Source organism: Protobothrops mucrosquamatus, unplaced genomic scaffold (genome assembly GCF_001527695.2).
Source record: "Protobothrops mucrosquamatus isolate PMUCROS unplaced genomic scaffold, P.Mucros_1.0 scaffold910, whole genome shotgun sequence".
Lineage (NCBI taxonomy): Eukaryota > Metazoa > Chordata > Lepidosauria > Squamata > Viperidae > Protobothrops > Protobothrops mucrosquamatus.
Genome location: NW_015387162.1, coordinates 303,839 through 324,054, shown reverse-complemented (window position 1 = coordinate 324,054; position 20,216 = coordinate 303,839). Strand labels below are relative to the sequence as shown.

Below are 20,216 nucleotides of genomic sequence, written 5' to 3'. Positions count from 1 at the left end.
CTAGATGACCTCCAAGGTCCCTTCCAACTTTACTACTATTACTATTACCAGAGTTTCTTTCTTCCAAGCTTTCAGAGTTGTACTAGCCCATCTTCAGGGGACTTCTTTGGCTAGAGAAAAGTTCCACGAAGATCAGCTCCAGTATGAATCTGAAAGCTCGGAAGAGAAAACTTCAGGTCCCGGTGACCGACTCAGATTGGATCCTACAACATCATCCTGGGACTCGTAGATTTGACTTCATTACTGATAATGTTACCTAGTTTGACTAATGAAATGTCTGCAAGAAAACAACCAAGCTCAGAAAGCATCACACACCCCCTCAGGTAGGAGTTTGCTATCCTCAAAGGCCAGGTGTGATCTCAGAGAAGAAAAATTACTAGAAAATTCTGGATATATGCATATACCTTTTGAGGTCATGAAGATGAATGTTGTTATTAAAATACACCACTACTCTTCACGTGTGATTAGATCCCCTTACACATTTTATGCGTTCCCGCTTCCGACCCCGCACACCTCCAGCCTCCTGCAGGACAGGCAACTGAACCAACCAACTGCCCCGGTGGGTGGTGTCATGGTTCCGATAGATGAAACCCTCAAAAGAACTTTGAAGCGTGATTTTCCTTAAAGAATCTTTTATTCGGGAAACAAAGTATAGACACTACATAGTTGAATCCAAAAACTAAATTCCCTTCCCCTGGATACAAAGTAGCAAAGTACAATTCCCACCCCCAATAAACAGTCATAGAGCACATTCCCCCATTAGTTTAAAGCGCGTTCCAGCCCGCCAAAATGTTATCAGCTCAGAACCCAGCTTGTCCTTGGGTTCCCACGGCAGAGTTATTATTATGGCTAACTGAGCTCGCATCCCAATCCCCCCTATCCTCCAGCAACTAATTCTAAAAGCAAGAAAGCAGGTTAAAGTGAAAGAGAAAATGGCTGCATTTTCATCTCTTGTCAAAGCAGGGACGTCCAATGTTGGCAGCGTTGACAGGTGGGCCATTTCCTAGTGGAGGATCCCGTCTTCCACAGCAGCGCTAGGTTTGGCTAAGCCAGGGGTAGGCAACCTTGGCTCTTTTATGACTCGTGGACTTCAACTCCCAGAATTCCTGAGTCAGCTGGGAGTTGAAGTCTACGAGTCATAAAAGAGCTAAGGTTGCCTACCCCTGAGCTAAGCCAAGGACGATTGCGCAATAGAGGTGCAGCATGGTAGAAGTGGGGTTTCGCTGCCTTTTTCTGCAACAAAGGAGACAGCGGCTTTTGTCAAGCATGCAAGACTACAGAAAAGAGAATGAAAGGTGGCAAGGAAGTAACAGGGAGAAAGCAGAGCTGCTTAACTCATTCTTTGCATCAGTCTTTGCATCAGCCACCCTGAGGATTTCAAGGAAATGGTCCACTTATCTCTTACAAAAGTTGAAGAATACTGTTCTAGATGCTTGAGGTTGCTGGAATTGGGTATGTCTAGTTTAACGAAGAGAAGGACGAGGGGGGACATGATAGCAGGGTTCCAATATCTCAGGGGCTGCCACAAAGAGGAGGGAGTCAAGCTATTCTCCAAAGCGCCTGAAGGCAGGACAAGAAGCAACGGATGGAACCTAATCAAGGAGAGAAGCAACCTAGAACTAAGGAGAAATTTCCTGACAGTTAGAACAATTAACCAGTGGAACAACCTGCCTCCGGAAGCGGTGAATGCTCCAACACTGTAAGTTTTTAAGAAGAGACTGGACAGCTATTTGTCTGAAATGGTATAGGGTTTCCTGCCTGAGCAGGGGGTTGGACTAGATGACCTCCAAGGTCCCTTCCAACTTTATTATTATTATTTCTTCATTTCTTTAGACTAACCAAACCCAAGTCCTGCAGCCGTTCTTCATGTTTTAGTCTCCAGATCTTTGATCATCTTAGTTGCTCTTCTCTGACCCTCTCTTGGCACCCCTCCACCGCCCTATAAACACTTAAAACCTGACATCCCCTAAACTCCGCTGAAGATGTTACTTAGCCAGGTAACGAAATGTTCGGAAACCAACGTACAAGATCAGAAAACAAACCTTCACCCTCATCCTACACCCGAGCTACAGATATTCACCACTATTGCAGAAATGAAAGTGTTGATCACCCTTGTAATTAATGTTCAGTGATGAAGATGTAAATTAAGGAGCAAAAAGAGCAAAGTCAAAACCCAGAGTCATTGTTATGTAACTATGTTAAGTGCTTCTAGTGGCCAATAAACTGAGAGATGCAAAAAGCGAAGGTTTCCAGAGTGGGTCTTCCAAGAAAGAGTATATTCGGGGCTCTGTATGGACAAATGCTCAACATTATTCAAAAAAACCAATTGTAGTTATTTTTTTTCACTCTCTTCAAAATCGTCATTCCTTCTTATCTTCCCTTCATTCCCTAACATTTCATTTCTCCACAGTAATAAATAGCTCAAAAGTCCCAAATTTATGATAATTTGTTTATATGGTTCTTTTCTGTGCTCATAAAGGGACTGACATTGAGTTCACTCCTTTCCACACTCCAGACAAATGTACGATTTTCCCCAGTGTGGCTCCTTTGATGGGTAGTGAGGGAACTTGACATAGTGAAACATCTTCCACACTCCGAGCATTTATACGGTTTCTCCCCAGTGTGGATTCTGTTATGTACAACACATTGATATTTTCGTCTGAAGCTTTTTCCACAGTTCTTGCATTTGTAGGGTTTCTCCCCGGTGTGGATCATTTTGTGACCAGTAAGAGAACTTGAAGCTCTGAAGCTCTTTCCACACTCCGGGCATTTATATGGTTTTTCTCCGGTGTGGATTCTTTTATGGGAAGTGAGGGAACTTGAATTAGTGAAGCATTTTCCACACTCCGTACATTTATATGGTTTCTCTCCAGTGTGGTTTTGGTTATGTACAATATATTGACATCTTAGTCTAAAGGCCTTTCCACACTTGGGACATTCATATGGTTTCTCGCCTGTGTGAATCCTATAATGGGAAGTGAGGCTTTGTGGAAAACGGTAACTCTTTCCGCATTGCCAGCATTTGTATGGTTTTTCTCCTGTGTGGATCCTTTTATGGGAAGTAAGATAATTTGAGTCTCTGAAGCTTTTTCCACAATCCAGACATTTAAATGGTTTCTCTCCTTGTATTCTCTGAGGTAAAGTAACCGAGAACGTCCTTCGGAAACGTTTTCCACGTACATTTTTTTTCTCTATCGTGTGGCTTCTGCAACAGTCATATAATCCTGATTCGTCTGCGGGTATTTTTCCACACTGTGGGCAACCCTCTTTTTCTGACCGATCATCTTTGCCCGAGAAGTCACTGACAGCTACATGTGGTAAAGGAGAGCATTTCTCTAGCTCCCCCTTTAATAATTTTTCCTCAGAACTTTGCTTTCCAAAAAATGTCTCTGCCTCTTTCATTCTGCCTTTTGGCAATGGTGCTGCCACTTCTTGGACCATCATCTCCCATTCATCACCTGATTGGAGCAGAAAAAAAGAAAAAAAAAAGAAAAAAAAGAAAAATTGACATAAAGTGAGGTGCAAACAGGATCAAGCCCCCCCCCATTGTTGCATCCCTTATTTGAACATTAACCAAAATTAAGTCCCCACCCTCCCAAATCATCTTCCTTTTAGCTCTTTTTGTGATTCTTCTGCCTGTGTCTATCAGGGTATGTTCAAAACATGGGGCGATGCCTGGTACTGGTGTCAGGTCCCCAAATAATATTATTGTTTCCTTATGCCTATTCCTGAATCTGTAACTTTTCTTTGTGTCCTGCCATTCTGTTGGGATGGGGGATGTCTTGGGGATACTTTGCACTGTCCGGCTATGGTGCCCGTCCCCCAGGGGATGGAATGCATCACCCTTATCTGAGAGATGGTTGCGCTTGGAGCCAGAAGGAAACGAAAGCGAGAGAGACCTTGAAAGAATGTGCCAAGGAACCCAGTGATCAAAACACTATTCCACTTGTGGATTGACTGGAATTCAAATGAACACTGGGACTCTGGGGGGAGGAGTATTGAATAATGCTTTTATTATATCGCTTCCACGGGTTTTTCCTCAGACCTCGCCTTGTTTTCCCTGCTATCACGAGCGCCTAATAAAAGTTCCTTTTGAGACAATGCCTGTTTCAAGAGTTCTGCTTTCTTGGGTGGCTTAGCTGAGGCAGCTCCTTACAATTGGGTTGATATAAGATCTGAGGTTGGGGTCTCACTTGTCCCCCATGCTGAAGAATGAAAAACCTGAGGGGTTCTGCTCTCTGAGCTTGGTTGTTTATTTGCAGACGTTTCATTACCCAAAAACAGATAACATCATCAATGCTAGTAAGGAGTAGGGTTTGTTCTCACTCCTTACTGGCACTGATGATGTTACCCAGATTGGGTAATGAGACATCTGCAAGAAAACAACCAAGCTCAGAAAGCACCAAGGATCCCTCATTTCAACCATGAGCTACAAATATTCTCCTTTATTAAGATTATTTAGACCAGGAGTCCCCAACCTGTGGTCCGCGGCCCACAACCGGACCGCGTGAGTGGCTAGCCATTGTGCATGTGTGTGTGCATGCAAACTCACCCTCGCACTCCTGCTAGCATCACCATGAGCGTTGAGTGGCTGCTAGTGCTGCCACGAGCATCATGTGGGTGCTAACATCACTGCAAACATCACACAGGCCTTAGCGTCGCCGTGTCACACGAGCACTAATATCGCTGTTAAAATATTGCACAGGCCTTAGTGTCACTGTGAGCGTTGTGCATGTGCGCGGCCCCATTCACATGTGCGCATGACTGCGCAAAGGTACCTGCCCCTCCCTTTCCCTCCAGGCCGCCAACCCAGAAAAGTTGGGGACCTCTGATTTAGACTTTTGTGGTGGGGCACCATCCGGTCTACTGCTCTAGATTCAGTTCCAAGGAAGCAAGCATAATAATGGGCTTGATGATGGGGAACCCATTGGTTTAATTTCAGTCTGGACATGCTGGTGGATTTGAACCTGGGAACTCATTTCAAGGAGGGAGCCCTGCACTGAGAAAAATAGCACTCAGACGGGGTATGTTCATTCATCCTCAGATGTCCCTGCATTTTCTGGGCAGAACTTACAAAAGGAAGCCTTGGAGAAAATTGGGGGTGGGGGTAGGAAGAATCCCCTGAGTGGAAGGTCCCATTACTTGAGAATCTGGCCCATCAGAGAGCCCAATTCTCTAATAGCCAGATCCCTCTGATACCATTAGGACTTTCAAATGCCATCATTACAGATGGAAAAACTTTAAACCACAAAGAGCAGTTAATAGATACATAGATGTGTGTAGGGGGGAGGGTTGGATGGACGGAGACCTTCTAATAAGAAACAGTGGATGGCATTTAATTACTAAACTCTCTGACGGGCGAATAGCAAACTTGCTTACCCAGAGAGGCCACATTCCTATAATTTTCCAGCATGACTTCCCAATGGAGCGCTTTTTGGTCAGAATCCAGCTGAGACCACTCCTCCTTGGAGAAATACACAGCCACCTCCTCGAAGGACACCAGACCCTCCTGAACAAGGAAAACAAAGAACCGAACAGGGTCAAGGAGGATTTGTAAGGTCTAGCCCATTACGCAAAAATTCCCAAAGGAATGCACTAAGTTGAATGGCTCTGCTTGGTAAGATTCCAAAGTTTTAGGTCACTGATGGCCAACCTTTTAGAGACTGAGTGCCCAAACTGCAACCCAAAACCCACTTATTTATCGCCAGGTGCCAGATGGGCGTAGCCCACTGGGTGGACGTGGCTGTGGTGGTCATGGCAGATTAGGTGGGTGTGGCCAAGGTGGGCGTGATCACCACAATGTTGCTCGTGGGGAGGGACGCTTATGGGAGCCGGGCAGGGTTGGGGGAGATCCAGGGGGTCTCTGGCAGTTGGGGCAGTGGGCAGGAGGCTCGTCCTGTGGGGTGAGGCGAGGCAAGGTGAGGCAGGGCAGGGGTGCCATTGTCACAGGGCAAAGTGAGGCAGGGGCCGGGGCGGCTGCTGCCTGACACCATCGACCCCTGCACAGCACAGAGGCCAATGAGCGCATGAGTGCTGGGATACATCTGGCCATGTGGGACCTTGGCAAGTTAGCGGGCAGCTGGTTGAAGATGGACGGTTGCCATCTCCAGGGCATGGCACACGTGCCCACAGACAGGGCTCTGAGTGCCGCCTCTGGCACACGTGTCATAGGTTCGCCACCACTGTTTTAGGTGATAAAAACTATATCAAAAGCCTTTGAGTGAAGAAATAATTCAGGCAAGTTTAATTGATGATTGATGTGGCAAGACTTTCAGCACCATTCAGTGAAAGTAATCCTAGTTTCCTTATCATCTATCTATCTGTCTGTCTGTCTGTCTACCTACCCACCTACCTACCATCCTCTCTTTCTCTATCATCTATCATCTCTATCATCTCTCAATGTATATCATCTATCAATGTATATCATCTATCTATCTATCTATCTATCTATCTATCTATCTATCTATCTATCTATCTATCTATCTATCTATCTATCTATCAAACTCTCATCTCTCTCTCATGTCTCTCTCTCTCTCTATCATCACTCTCTCATCTCTCTCTCATCTATCTACCTATCTCTATCAATAAATCAATCAATCAATCATCTATCTGAGTCATTGGTTGAATTGAAGGTGAGAAAGCGGAGAAAAATTCCTGGGATTGAAGAAAATTTTACAAAACAGGATAGTTTGGCCTCCAAATGCAGACACAAGTCAGAGGATTAGAAATTACTTTGCAAGTCAAAAATTCTTTGATTGCATGCGTAACAATTTTTTACTTAGAGATTTTTCTATTTGGTTACCTTCACTGGATTTTAATCTTCTGCCTTGTCTTTTAATTTTTTCACTGGTTGTAGACAAGGCTTTTTAAAAATGGTATTGTACTATTTGAGTATTTATGTATTTTTGAACAATCTTGCACAATTCCAAGTCAAAGAATTACAAAACGAATAGGTGCAGTTTAGCACTTGCTGCCATTGTGATATTCCTATCTCTTGAAGGACTCTTTAAAAAGTTAGTGTGTGTAAACTAATAGTAGGAAAAGTATGTAGAAGAGGGGGGACTTACAGTAAGTACTGGTTTTAAAAAAAGATTTCTTAATATGAATCTCAAGATAGATTTTACAAACCATTGTATGCCAACAATAGACTTCTCTGGGAGCTAAGCTGACTGAGAGCAACTTGAATCTTCTATTCCCCATAACATGTTGCTCAGGAATACAAAATATCCAAGCCAGAACAAGAAGGAATTATACAATCATAGAGTATCAGAGATGGAAGGGGCTTTGGAGGTCCTCTAGTCTAGTCAAACCATCTGCTCAAGCAGGAGGCCTTATACCATTCTGGACAAATTTTTGTCTAATCTCTTCTTGAAAACCTCCAGTGATGGAGCATCCACAGCTTCTGGAGGCAAGCCGTTCCACTGATTAATTATTCTCACCAACAGGAAATTCCTCCTTAGTTCTAGGTTGCTTCTCTCCTTGATAATCTTCCATTCGTTACTTTTTGTCCTTCCCTTCAGTTGCTTTGGAGAATGGCTTGATCCCCTTTGCTGTGACCGCCCTCAAGTATTGGGAAACTCCTATCATGTCACCCCAATCCTCTTCTTTGCTAGACTAGACATATCTAGTTTCCACAACCATCCATTGTACAGTTTAGCCTCCAAACATCTAATCATCTTTGTTGCTCTCCTCTGCACTTTTCTTAGAGAATGGAAAGAGAGAGTGCACTGTGTACCATTGTGACTTCCTGAAGTAAAAGGAGAATTTGAATCTAATAAGTAAGGCTTTAGTAAGACCACACCTAGAATACTGCATCCAGTTTTGGTTACCATAGTATAAAAAAGATGCTGAGACTCTAGAAAAAGTGCAGAGAAGAGCAACAAAGATGATTAGGGGACTGGAGGCTCAAACATATAAAGAACGGTTACAGGAACTGGGCAGGGCTAGTCCAGTGAAGAGAAGGACCAGGGGTGACATGATAGCAGTGTTCCAATATTTGAGGGGCTGTCACAGAGAGCAGGGGGTCAAGCTATTCTCCAAAGCACCTGACAAGGAATAATGGATGGAAACTGATCAAGGAGAGATTCAACCTAGAAATAAGGAGAAATTTTCTGACAGTGAGAACAATCAACCAATGAAACATATTGCCTTCATATGTTGTGGGAGCTTCATCACTGGAGGCTTTCAAGAAGAGACTGGACTGCCATCTGTCAGAAATGGTGTAGGGTCTCCTGCTCAGGCAGGGGGTTGGACTAGATGACCTACAAGGTTCCTTCCAACTCTGTTATTCTATTCTATTAGTGAATTTGCTCCTCTTACTTGAGATGGAGGTTCGACCGCTGTTTCAGCTGCACCATACAGAGCAGACAACTCCACTGGAGTCTTCCCTGTGAGGAAAAACAGAATTTTGAAAAGCATAATTAATAACATAGGAAGAGACATTTTACAGAAGAGGAGTTTGGGACTTTCTCAAAAATGCAGGACTTTTGATTACCTCCCAAGGTGTCCAGACTTGGATCTTCCAGAGAAATGCTCCTCAAAAACAACGCCTGAGGAGAATTTGATGGATTCCTGCTTCCCTCAGAAATTCTGATGTCCTTTGTGAAGGACTTGAAATAGGAGACAGGAGAAAAGAAGAATTAGTGGACATCACAAAACACAAAGTGGATTCTTGAAAGTCTCCAGGTGGCCTCAATGACTCTAAAAGAATGCAAGCAACCAGCTGTCTGCAAGGAGCATAAATCCTTCGATTCCCCACCATCCCGTCAGAGCTGAAGAAGCTTTTTGGATGAGAAGCGAAACATCTTCAAAAACAACAACAAGGAAGTCCAGTTGCCTCGTGAAAAAAGCACCTTTGGGCCTCTGGAAGGGAGAGGTGAACAATTCAACCACATTATTTATTCCAGTCAACCCTTTCTGGGCTCCCAAGGTGAAGGTCTCTCACCTGCTCCTTCTGCTCCCCTGCCTGGCTCAGGAGAAGGCCTTCCACCAGGGCCACCGCTTGGGAGCTGGTCTCTGCTCCACACTCCCGCACCCAGTTCTCCATCTCTGGGGGCAGAAGGGCCAGAAACTGCTCCAGAACAACCAGGTCCAGCATCTGGGCTTTGGTGTGCTTTTCTGCTTTGAACCATCGATTACAAAAGTCATGGAGTCGGCTGCAAAGTCCTCGGGGATCCTCAGAAGCCTGATATCGGACGCTCCTGAAGTTCCAGGACTGAACTTCGGGAGGGATGATGGTGTCTTCTCCCAGGATCTTCTGCCCACTTCTTGCCCAGGTCTCTTCACAGCGCCCAGGCTGAACAGTTGAAAGTCCTTTTCCAGTTCCCTCACTTGCTAAAGGTTGGGTCTCCATTCTTTTTCTGTCCTGTAACGCAACCCCAAATGGGTCCAAGGACTCTTATGTGAATCTCCAAGAAACGTTTCCTTTAAAGGACTGTTTCTCTTGCTGCAGCTGTGGTGATAGAGGTTCAGCTCTCTTTAGCCGAGAGATACTTTTATCTATAAAATTATATGATGAGTACAAATGGCTTCCAGTTTGTGTTTCTAAGATAGAAAATAAAATAAATTCAGAACAAAACCGAATAATAGAGTTGGAGGGGACCTTGGAGGTCTTCTAATCTAACCCAAATCTAATCAAGGACAGAAGCAACCTAGAACTAAGGAGAAATTTCCTGACAGTTAGAACAATTAATCAATGGAACAACTTGCCTCCAGAAGTTGTGAATGCTCCAACAGTAGAAGATTTTAAGAAGAGACTGGATGATAATTTGTCTGAAATGGTATAGGGTTTCCTGCCTGAGCAAGGGGTTGGACTAGAAGACCTCCAAGGTCCCTTCCAACTCTGTTATCCTATCCTATCCTATCCTATCCTATTCTTGCTGAATTAATGTATTTGGAGCATTTTCTATTTCTGTTTTTTTTTCACAAGTAAGGTCTTGCTTTTTAAAAACTAAACCTACATTCACCTCCAAGCGGCTTCACGCAAGATGTCAACACTCCAAACAAATTAGCCAACCAGAAAATCTCTGTTCACCTCAAAAGAAATGCAAGAACATGACCCTGGCTTAGGATGCTCCATTACCCTTGTTCAAGACTGACTTTTGGAGCGCCAATCCATACTCTTACAGGCAGGCATGTCCACACAACATGCCCTGAAGCCCAAAAGGGTCAGTCAACGGTAGGAGCCAAGTTCCCCCCCCCAAACAGCGTCTGGAGATACTGTCCTGCTTCACTCCCCCTCCCAAGACAGGTTCCATTGTGAAGGATTTGACTCTCTTTTGAGCCTCATCCAGCACCTAGTGTGAATCCGGACCCATCTGGGGCATCTCCCGTCTTGCAAGGCTTTTCTTATCTCTTGCTTGAGATCTTCCTTCTTCTCCCCCCTTCCCCCCCCCCAGCTGTTCTCAGAAAACCAGGCAGGAAGGACTTCCCCAGTCCCCACCTCTTTCCTGGGAATCCTGAGTTCCGTCGAGGAGGGGGCAACAAGGCTGGTCTGGTCCTCTGCTTCCCCCCCCCACCCGCGCGCCTGTTGTGTGCATGGAAAGGGGGGGGAGCAGGGGAACATGGGATTTGGTCTCTCCCACTCTTGGGACTCAGAAGACTGAACTTGGATGAGGACTTGGCACGTGTCCCTCCCTCCTCCAGGATGAGGACCCTCCGCCTCCCTTTGCATGGGAAGAGAGACACCCCCCCTTCTCCTCCCTTAGGGCCACATCTGGCTGTCTCCCCTGCAAGACATTCCCCCCTCCTTTTTTTTTCTTTTACCTGCAGCAAAGCGCAGAGGGTGATGGACAGAGAGTGCAGCGTCCTAGAGAGGCAAAGCTCTGTGACGTCATTCCCTTCTCTTCTCCTCCTCCTCCTCCGGAAAGCCAGCTGTGGTCTTCGTCCTCCAGCCGCTCAATGGTGAAGCGCCCTGTGTTCCCTTCGCTTGGCAGAGGGAGCCCCCTGGTGGATGCCTTGTGCAACGCAGGTGCTCAAGGCAAAGAGAGGAGAAAGGCTGCAATTTCCGTGAGAGGCTGTCATGTCCTCTCCAAAAGCGCCTTCTTGCCCTCCTTTCTTTTCTCTTTCTTAATAGAGGCTGTTCCAAAGGGACGAAACATAGAATAAGACACAGAATAACAGAGTTGGAAGGGACCTTGTAGGTCATCTGGTCCAACCTCCCCCCCCACACATCATGGAGACCCAACACCGTTTCATGCTGTCACACAGCCCCAGTCACGTGACCAGTGTTGTGAGTGTCGTGGATGTTCACGGCCCCACTCGTGAGCCTTGCCATGGGCATTTGTAGCCCCATTCATGTGGGCATCATCCTGGGCATTTCTGGATGCATTTGAGTGAGCATTGTGGGCGTTTGTGGCCCCACTCGCATAAGCATCACAGGCGTTTGCGGCCCTACTTGCGCATTAGCAGACCCAGTCGTGCAAGTGTCATGAGCGTACATGGCTCCACTCACGCGAGCATCACTGCAAACATTGCAGGTGTTCATGCACGAGCACACGGGCTAATTCCTCCCACAAAACTGTCCCCTCACACCCATTCCAGGCCGCCAATGCCGAAAGGTTGGGACACTCTGCCCTTAGGCATGGAAGTCAGCTGGGTGACTTTTAGCCTGTCCTTCTCTTTTGGTAAACCACTCACAGGCTGTTTGTTGTAGGAAAAACAGGAGTGGGTATTCAGCTCCAGTTCTGATGTCTTTTTAAAGAGAGGGATTTCCTCGGCACCATGGCCAGCTGATCCAAGCAATCAGCCAACTTTCATCACAAGATGATTTCTCTTCCGAGAAAAAGTTACACTGGATCAATCCCTAATGGTTCAAACCCCCTTCTAAATCAGAGAATCTATGTGTTGGATGGAATTCCTAAGGACCTATGTGGCTGGACTTCAACCCAAACCCCCGATTCAACCATGGTTTTATCATTAGGTGGGGAAAATTACTGTGGATATAAGGAAGAAAACCTTTGATCTTGGACATTGTAACTCTGGAATATTGTCCGGATTCCTGTCCTTGGCTGCATGGATAAAAGATGCGTTTAAAAAAGGAAGAATGAAGCTACGAGACTGAAACTTTATATAAAAACAATTCTGGAGATTAGTCCTTAAAAGAATGAAAACCAAAAGAGACCTTTATTGAAGAAATTGCAGGATGACAGCAAAGCTGAGATTGCCCATCCGTGGCTTAAACCTGGCATGGTATTTTTTTTATCATCATTTTTTTTATTTGCCACTATTGCAGAAATGAAAGTGTTGACTGTCAAGGCTGCTAACATCGGATGTTCTTGCTTGACATATATGAAGAAGCAAACATGTTTTATTTAACCTGTGTATCACTTCTAGAGTTAAAGTCAGACAATGTTAGAAGAGGGGGGGAAGTATGTACTCGGGGGATAGTTAGCCACAACAATATTTCAGTACAGTATTTCCAAGGTCAGTTGTAACCAGAGGAGTTACGGGAGGGAAAGTTCACACTTCAAACTAATTGGAGAATGTGATTGATGACTGTTAAATGAAGGAGTGAGTTATGCTTTGTTACGGGTGATTGGGGAGGGAGGATTCAGGTTTTGGCTTCATTATGTACGTGCCGAAGCTATGTAGCAATAAAAGGATTCTTTAAGGTAAACAAAGCCTCAAAGTTCTTTGAAAAGCTTCTTCTTTCGGAACCACGACATCAAGCCAAAAACCACAAATTTTAAAAACCATTTAAGGGGTCCCTTACCCCAGTCACTATCCCTAAACTAAAGTGGATAAATTGAAAAAGATTTGGGGAAGATCTAATCATGGAAGAGGAAGAAATGCCTGAGGCCAGCACCCCTGCAGCCACAGCTTCCCCAGGGGGGGGAGAGCGACAGCAGCAGCAGCTTCCCCAGTGGGGGGAGCGACAGCTAGCCAGCCGGTTGAGAAGAAATTCTTGCAGATCCCCCAGCTGGAAACAAAGCCAAAACTATCAGGAGAGCTGATTTGGTCGTCAGACTGGGATAAGCCGAGCAGAGGCCCTGGAGGCTTCAATACAGCCCTGCCAGCAGATGAGCGTGAGTCACGACAAAAGGATTCTTACATATTGCATCCCCCACACCAGTGGAGAGCTGCCTGGCTGTCTGTCACCAAAGACTCGGGTGAGTGGAAATACCCACCTGCAGCTTGCAGTGGGTCAATAGAATACTTGGCAGAAAGATTTGAAGAACTAGAAGTGAGAAGCGGAGAGCAGCTCCCATTGAGAGAGACCCCCAGCCCTCACAGATCAAACAGCCTTTCAGACTTTGGGGTCCCTTGCCAGGGCCTCCAGCCCCACAGAGAGAGAAAACCCCAGCCTGGGCCCCTTACAGCAATGGGGAATTTGGAAACCCCACAGATGAGTGATCAGCCATCTCTGAGCTTACATCAACTAATAGAGGCCTTGCAACAGCTTGGGGTGGTGCAAAAGCCAGGAGAGCAACAGCTGGTGGGCCCACAGATGAGGGAGGTCCAGCAACAACCCCCAATCATCCAGCAGCCATTGAGGGCCTGCAGCAGCAGAGGGCATCACCAGCCCTGCAGTCCAACAGTAGAGAAGACCACTGCAACCCCCACTTGCACAGCCACCATTGAGAGACTTACAGCAGCAGGGGGCACCACCAGCCCCCACTGGCCAGCAACAGAGAAGACAGCAGCAACCCTTGCCCAGACTGCAACCTTTGGAAGACCTCCAATGACTCGAGAGGCCAGTACTACCAGTATTGCAACCACAGTAGGGTGGACGGCCACAGCCCCTGAACATGCAACCCCTGGGCAGCCAGCAACAGCCAGGGTGGGGCCAACTGCAACTGGGGGTGCCACTTCGACAGCGGAGGGCTCAGCAGCCGTTGGATCAGCAGGCAGGATGGGGCCAACAGCAACTGGGAGGGCCACAAGCGCAGAGGGGAGTCGAGCAGCTGTGGCACCAGCAGCCAGGGTGGGGCCAGCAGCAACAGCCCCAGTGGGGGCCGCAACAGCCTGTAATTGCACCACCCTTCAGAGCAACCTTTGACGGGGACCCAGAGAAGCTGATTTTTTTTCTCAACCAAGTGCGTTCTCACTTGAATTGCTGGGCCTATCTCTATCCGGACCCAGGTGCCATGGTTGATGTTATTGCGTCCAGCCTAGAGGGAGAAGCATCTGAATGGCTGAACAATTTATATAGTGAACAAGCCCCCGAACTGGAAGATCCCCACTTTTTCCTCCTAGGGCTGAGAGAAAGATTTGAGGACCCATCCATTGGCCTCAAAGCAGCAGAACAGATCCACAAAATAAAACAAGCAGGCAGGCCTGCCCTGGAGTATGTGCGAGAGTTCCGCAAGATAGCAGGTCGAATAGAGGGGTGGCCTGAGCAATCCCTAATCCATCACTTCATTGAGGGATTAGACAATCACCTCTCTCAGGCCTGCATCTATCGGGCAGTACCTGATCAGCTACAAGAGTGGTACCAGACAGCGGTGAAGCTAGACATTAAGTTCACTCGCTATAAGAAGCCTCCCTCACCTGAAATTGAACCGAAACCAGAACGACCCAGATGACAACCACCCCCCTGGAAATCCCCAACAGCTACGTCTACCGAAAGACCCAGGCCACCTGCAGACCCGCCAATCACGTGCTTCCGATGCGGACAGCAGGGACATCGAGCAGCGAACTGCCCAGTTCCCTATCCCCAACAGCAGAGCAGACCGAGACCCGCAACGAAGAAGAAATCTGATCAGCAGCCAGAGAGAGGAAAATCCAATTGGATCACACAGGAACTGGTTGCCCAAGTCACATCCCCCACACAGGAGGATGCCAAGACTAAGGCTGGATCCTTTCCCGCTCTACCCTCTCTCGACAGCGATGACAAGGAGAGAACGACCCAATGGTGAGTCGACAAATCCCGCCTTTTTCACTAGCCGCCAAACTTATAATCCCTAAATCGGGGGTACAAATTAACTTAAACGTGCTAATTGATTCTGGATGCACCCAATGTATTATTAGCTTACCCTTTGTCATGAAATTGGGCATATGAGCAAAATTGCTCTCCAAACCCATGAAGTTTGAGCAAGCCGATGGCTCCCTCATGGGAGGGACTCTTGTCACGCAATTAACTGAGCCCCTATGCCTAGAAATAGGTGAGCACTGGGAGTTTATTCGCTTCCTGGTGCCTCCAAAAATGACTGAGGCGGTGATACTAGGGCTAGCCTGGTTGGACAAATAGAAGCCGTTTATCTGGTGAGAGAAAGAAATGAGAACTGTGAGACTACCTATAGGGCCTAATCCCCCCATTGATTCAACCGATGTTGGGGGGCACCTTAGGCCACCCAATGAACGAGCACACATGGCTGCCTCACCGCCACCAGATGAACCACTCATCCCCAATGACTACTGGGACCTGGCAGAGGCATTTAGTGAAAAAGAATGTGATGCCCTACCCCCTCACAGACCTAATGACTGCTCCATCGAACTGGTGCCAGGAGCCAAACTCCCACGGCCGAGAATGTATGCTATGTCCCCCCTCGAAATGGAGGAGATGCAGCGATACCTGAACAAAAACCTAGCGAGGGGATTCATTGAACGTGCCAAATCCACCGTGGGAGTCCCTGTGTTGTTCAAAGAGAAAAAAGATGGGTCTCTTCGTTTCTGCGTAGACTATAAGGGTCTCAACACTGTGAGTGTGGAAAATAAATACCCCCTCCCCCTTCTAAAGGACTTATTAACCCATCTGGCTAAGGGGAGTGTCTTCACTAAATTAGATCTGAGAGAGGCATATTACCGGGTAAGAATAAAAGAGGGAGACGAGTGGAAAACTGCCTTCAAAGTCATGCCATTTGGACTACAGGGGGCCCCAGCCATATTTATGCAGTTGATTAATGAGGTCCTACATGATCACTTGTACAAAGGGGTTTTAGTTAATGTTGATGATATCCTGATATACAGCACGAATATGACTGATTACATAAAGCTGGTGAGAGAAGTATTAAAGAAACTATTGAATGCCAAGCTTTATGCCAAATTGCCGAAATGTGAATTTTACCAGACCCGATTAGACTATCTTGGCTACAGAATTTCCAACGAGGGTATTGAAGTGGATCCAGCCAAGGTGAAAGCTATAATCGAAAGGCAGCCCCCAAAGACTCGCAAACAGCTCCAGAGCTTTCTGGGTTTTGCCAACTTTTATCGTCAATTCATCCCCTCTTTTGCCGAGATTGCCCTACCCCTTACAGAACTACTCAAAACAGGCAAAGGAGGAGGGAAGCCATGACCGGGCCAACCACTAGCATGGATAATGGGCTGTCAAGCAGCTTTTGAGAATTTAAAGAGACTATTTGCTGCTGAACCGGTCCTAAAGCACCCCTGCCCAGGGGAGCCCTTTGTGATTCAAGCCGATGCCAGCGATGTGGCAGTTGGAGCTGTGTTACTGCAAAAGAACAAAAGTGGGGTCCTGCAACCCTACGCCTACACCTCTAAGAAATTTACTGAAAGCGAGCAGAGATGAGCAATCTGGGAGAAAGAGGCCTTTGCGATTAGGTGGGTGCTATTAAACTGGCGACACTATCTAGAAGGGAGCAAGGTGCCATTTGAAGTCTGGACAGATCACAAAAATCTAGAAGCACTGAAAACTCCCCGTAAATTGTCCCCAAAGCAAGTGTGGTGGGCATAGTACTTTAACCGCTTCAACTTTACTCTAAAGTACATACCAGGAGGAAAAGACTTCCTAGCTGATGCGCTATCCCGGCTACCCCAATACAAAAGCGAATGGAAGGAGATTAACGAGGCTATTATCCCCAATCCACAAACTGCCACTCAACTTACACCTCGCAGGGTCCCCAATCCTGATGACCCTGGGGTAAAGAAAATAAAACGAGAGCTCCTCACCGATCAATGGTTCAAAGATAATCAAACCTCCCTAACGTGCAGGGATGGCTTGGCTTACAAAAGGGGGAAACTATATCTGCCCAAAGTCCTCCGTCTTAATGCTCTCAAACACAGCCGTGATGTAAAACAGGCTGGACACTTTGGATATTTGAAAACCCTACACCTCACCCGCCGGCAATTTTGGTGGCCGGGGTTGAAAAAGGATGTGGAAAACTATGTAAAAAGTTGTACTGTATGTGCCTCAATGAAAAGAATCCCAGGGAAAACCACTGGGTTACTGCAACCTGTGGCAGACCCTTCTCAACCATGGGAAGAAATAGCTATGGACTTTATAGTAGACCTACCTGAAAGTAGAGGAAATACTGTCATCTGGACTGTAATAGACCTGTTCTCGAAACAGGCTCATTTCATTGCCTGCAAAGGACTCCCATCTGCCCAACGACTGACCAAATTGTTCCTGAAACATATCTACCGGCTGCATGGCGCCCCTAAGCGAATAATTTCGGACAGGGTTGCGCAGTTCACAGCGAAGTTTTGGAAGAGTTTTCTTAAATTAATTGGATCATCTCAAGGTCTATCATCTGCTTTTCATCCAGCCACCAATGGGGCTGCAGAATCCGCTAACAAAATGGTGGAGCAATATCTTAGATGCTACGTTTCTTACCAACAGATGAACTGGACTGACCTCCTCCCTTTCGCGGAGGTGGCGTACAATAATTCTGTGCACAGCAACACCGGCTACACGCCTTTCAGAGTGGCCACAGGAAAAGAGTTCAGCCCAATACCTGAATACCCTCAGGTGCCCTCCCCTTCCCAGACACTTGACCAATGGGTGAGGGGGTAGGAAGAAGTTTGGAGAAATACAAAAACTGCTTTAAAAGACTTTTGAAACCTATAAAAAGCAGGCTGATAGAAAGAGGGCTCCCAAAGAACATTCCAAGTTGGGGAAAAGGTTTATTTGTCAACTCAATATTTACGCCTCAAATTGCCCAGCAAGAAATTGGGACCAAAATTCTTGGGGTCTTTCCCCATAGTAAGGATCATCAATCCGGTCACCGTAGAACTAAAACTCCCTAGACTTTTAGGGAGAATTCACCCAGTCTTCCATTGCAGCTTGTTGAAACCTTATCGGGGCTCCACTTTAAGACCTCCTCCGAAGAAGGGACCTGGGCCCCTCGTAGTTGCAGGACAGTCCTACTATGAAGTGAAACGTATTCTTGACTCTAGAATTTTTAAAGGGAAATTGCAGTACCTAGTACAATGGAAGGGATACCCGTTGTCTGAAGCCACCTGGGTGAAATCCAGTGAGGTGAAAGCTGACAGACTCATCAAAAGGTTTCATGTGAAACACCCCAACAAACCAAAAAATAATCCTTAACATATGCTTTTGTTTACATTGCAGGGTCTGTCCTTTTTGTAAGGGGGGCCGGATGTCAAGGCTGCTAACATCAGATGTTCTTGCTTGACATATATGAAGAAGCAAACATGTTTTATTTAACCTGTGTATCACTTCTAGAGTAAAAGTCAGACAATGTTAGAAGAGAGGGGGGAAAGTATGTACTCGGGGGATAGTTAGCCACAACAATATTTCAGTACAGTATTTCCAAGGTCAGTTGTAACCAGAGGAGTTAAGGGAGGGAAAGTTCACACTTCAAACTAATTGGAGAACGTGATTGATGACTGTTAAATGAAGGAGTGAGTTATGCTTTGTTACGGGTGATTGGGGGAGGGAGGATTCAGTTTTGCTTCATTATGTACGTGCCGAAGCTATGTAGAAATAAAAGGATTCTTTAAGGTAAACAAGGCCTCAAAGTTCTTTGAAAAGCTTTTTCTTTCGGAACCATGACATTGACCACCCTTGTAATTAATGTTCAATGATGGAGATGTAAATTTAGGAGCAAAAATCCAGAGTCATTGTTATGTAACTATGTTAGGTGCTTCTAGTGGCCAATAAATTGAGAGATGCAAAAAGTGAAGGGTTCCAAAATGGGTCTTCCAAGAAAGAGTATATTCGGGGCTCTGTATGGGAAAACGCTCAACATTATTAAAAAAAAACCAATTGTAGTTATTTTTCTCCACTCTCTTCAGAATCGTCATTCCTTCTTTTCTTCCCTTCATTCCCTAACATTTCATTTCTCCACAGTAATAAATAGCTCAAAAGTCCCAAATTTCTGATAATTTGTTTATACGGTTCTTTTCTGTGCTGATAAAGGGACTGACGTTGAGTTCACCCCTTTGCACACTCCAGACAAATGTATGATTTTTCCTAGTGTGGTTCCATTGATGGTAATTGAGGTTACTTGACGAAGTGAAACATCTTCCACACTCCAAGCATTTATATGGTTTCTCCCCAGTGTGGATCATTTTATGAGTAGTAAGAGAACTTGAAACTGTGAAGCCCTTTCCACACTCCTGGCATTTATATGGTTTCTCCCCTGTATGAATCCTTGTATGGTAAGTAAGGTGTTTTGCACAACGGAAGCTCTTTCCGCATTCCTTGCATTCATACGGTTTTTCTCCGGTGTGGATTCTTTTATGGTAAGTGAAGGAACTTGAATTAGTGAAGAGTTTTCCACACTCTGTACATTTATATGGTTTCTCTCCGGTGTGCTTTTGGTTATGAACTTTATACTGATATTTTTCACTGAAGGTCTTTCCACACTCCTGGCATTTATATGGATTTTCCCCGGTGTGGATTTTTGTATGGTAATTGAGGTGACTTGAATTATTGCAGTGTTTTCCACACTTTGTACATTTATACGGTTTCTCTCCAGTGTGGATTCTGTTATGTACAGTATACTTATATTTTTGACTGAAGCTTTTTGCACAGTTCTTGCATTTGTAGGGTTTCTCTCTGGTGTGGATTATTTTGTGAGCAGCAAGAAAAGTTGAAGTTCTGAAGCCCTTTCCACACTCTGGGCATTTATATGGTTTCTCTCCAGTGTGGATTCTGTTATGTACAATATAGTGACATTTTTGTCTGAAGCTTTTTGCACAGTTCTTGCATTTGTAGGGTTTCTCTCCGGTGTGGATCGTTTTGTGAGCAGCAAGAGAAGTTGAAGTTCTGAAGCCCTTTCCACACTCCTGGCATTTATATGGTTTCTCCCCTGTATGAATCCTTGTATGGTAAGTAAGGTGTTTTGCACAACGGAAGCTCTTTCCGCATTCCTTGCATTCATACGGTTTTTCTCCGGTGTGGATTCTTTTATGGTAAGTGAAGGAACTTGAATTAGTGAGGAGTTTTCCACACTCTGTACATTTATATGGTTTCTCTCCGGTGTGTTTTTGGTTATGAACTTTATACTGATATTTTTCACTGAAGGTCTTTCCACACTTGGGGCATTCATATGGTTTCTCACCTGTGTGGC

The 20,216-nt window shown here is 45.8% G+C and overlaps 2 protein-coding genes and 1 pseudogene across 2 annotated transcripts in view; 1 reads left to right on the top strand and 2 right to left on the bottom strand.

Annotated features, from left to right (window-relative positions):
• The window catches only part of LOC107290506, a 154,755-nt gene extending 151,908 nt beyond the window's left edge, over positions 1-2,847 (bottom strand). Inside the window, 1 exon segment of the mRNA XM_029284759.1 lies at positions 2,526-2,847. Within this exon segment, the coding sequence (XP_029140592.1) occupies positions 2,526-2,715 (190 nt within the window). The 5' untranslated portion in view covers positions 2,716-2,847.
• The window catches only part of LOC107290500, a 177,079-nt pseudogene that overhangs the window by 68,033 nt on the left and 88,830 nt on the right, over positions 1-20,216 (top strand).
• The window catches only part of LOC107290502 (zinc finger protein 729-like), a 68,960-nt gene continuing 67,702 nt past the window's right edge, over positions 18,959-20,216 (bottom strand). Inside the window, exon 13 of the mRNA XM_029284760.1 lies at positions 18,959-20,047. Coding sequence (XP_029140593.1) covers positions 19,003-20,047 — 1,045 coding nt within the window. The 3' untranslated portion in view covers positions 18,959-19,002. The remainder of the gene's footprint in view (positions 20,048-20,216) is intronic.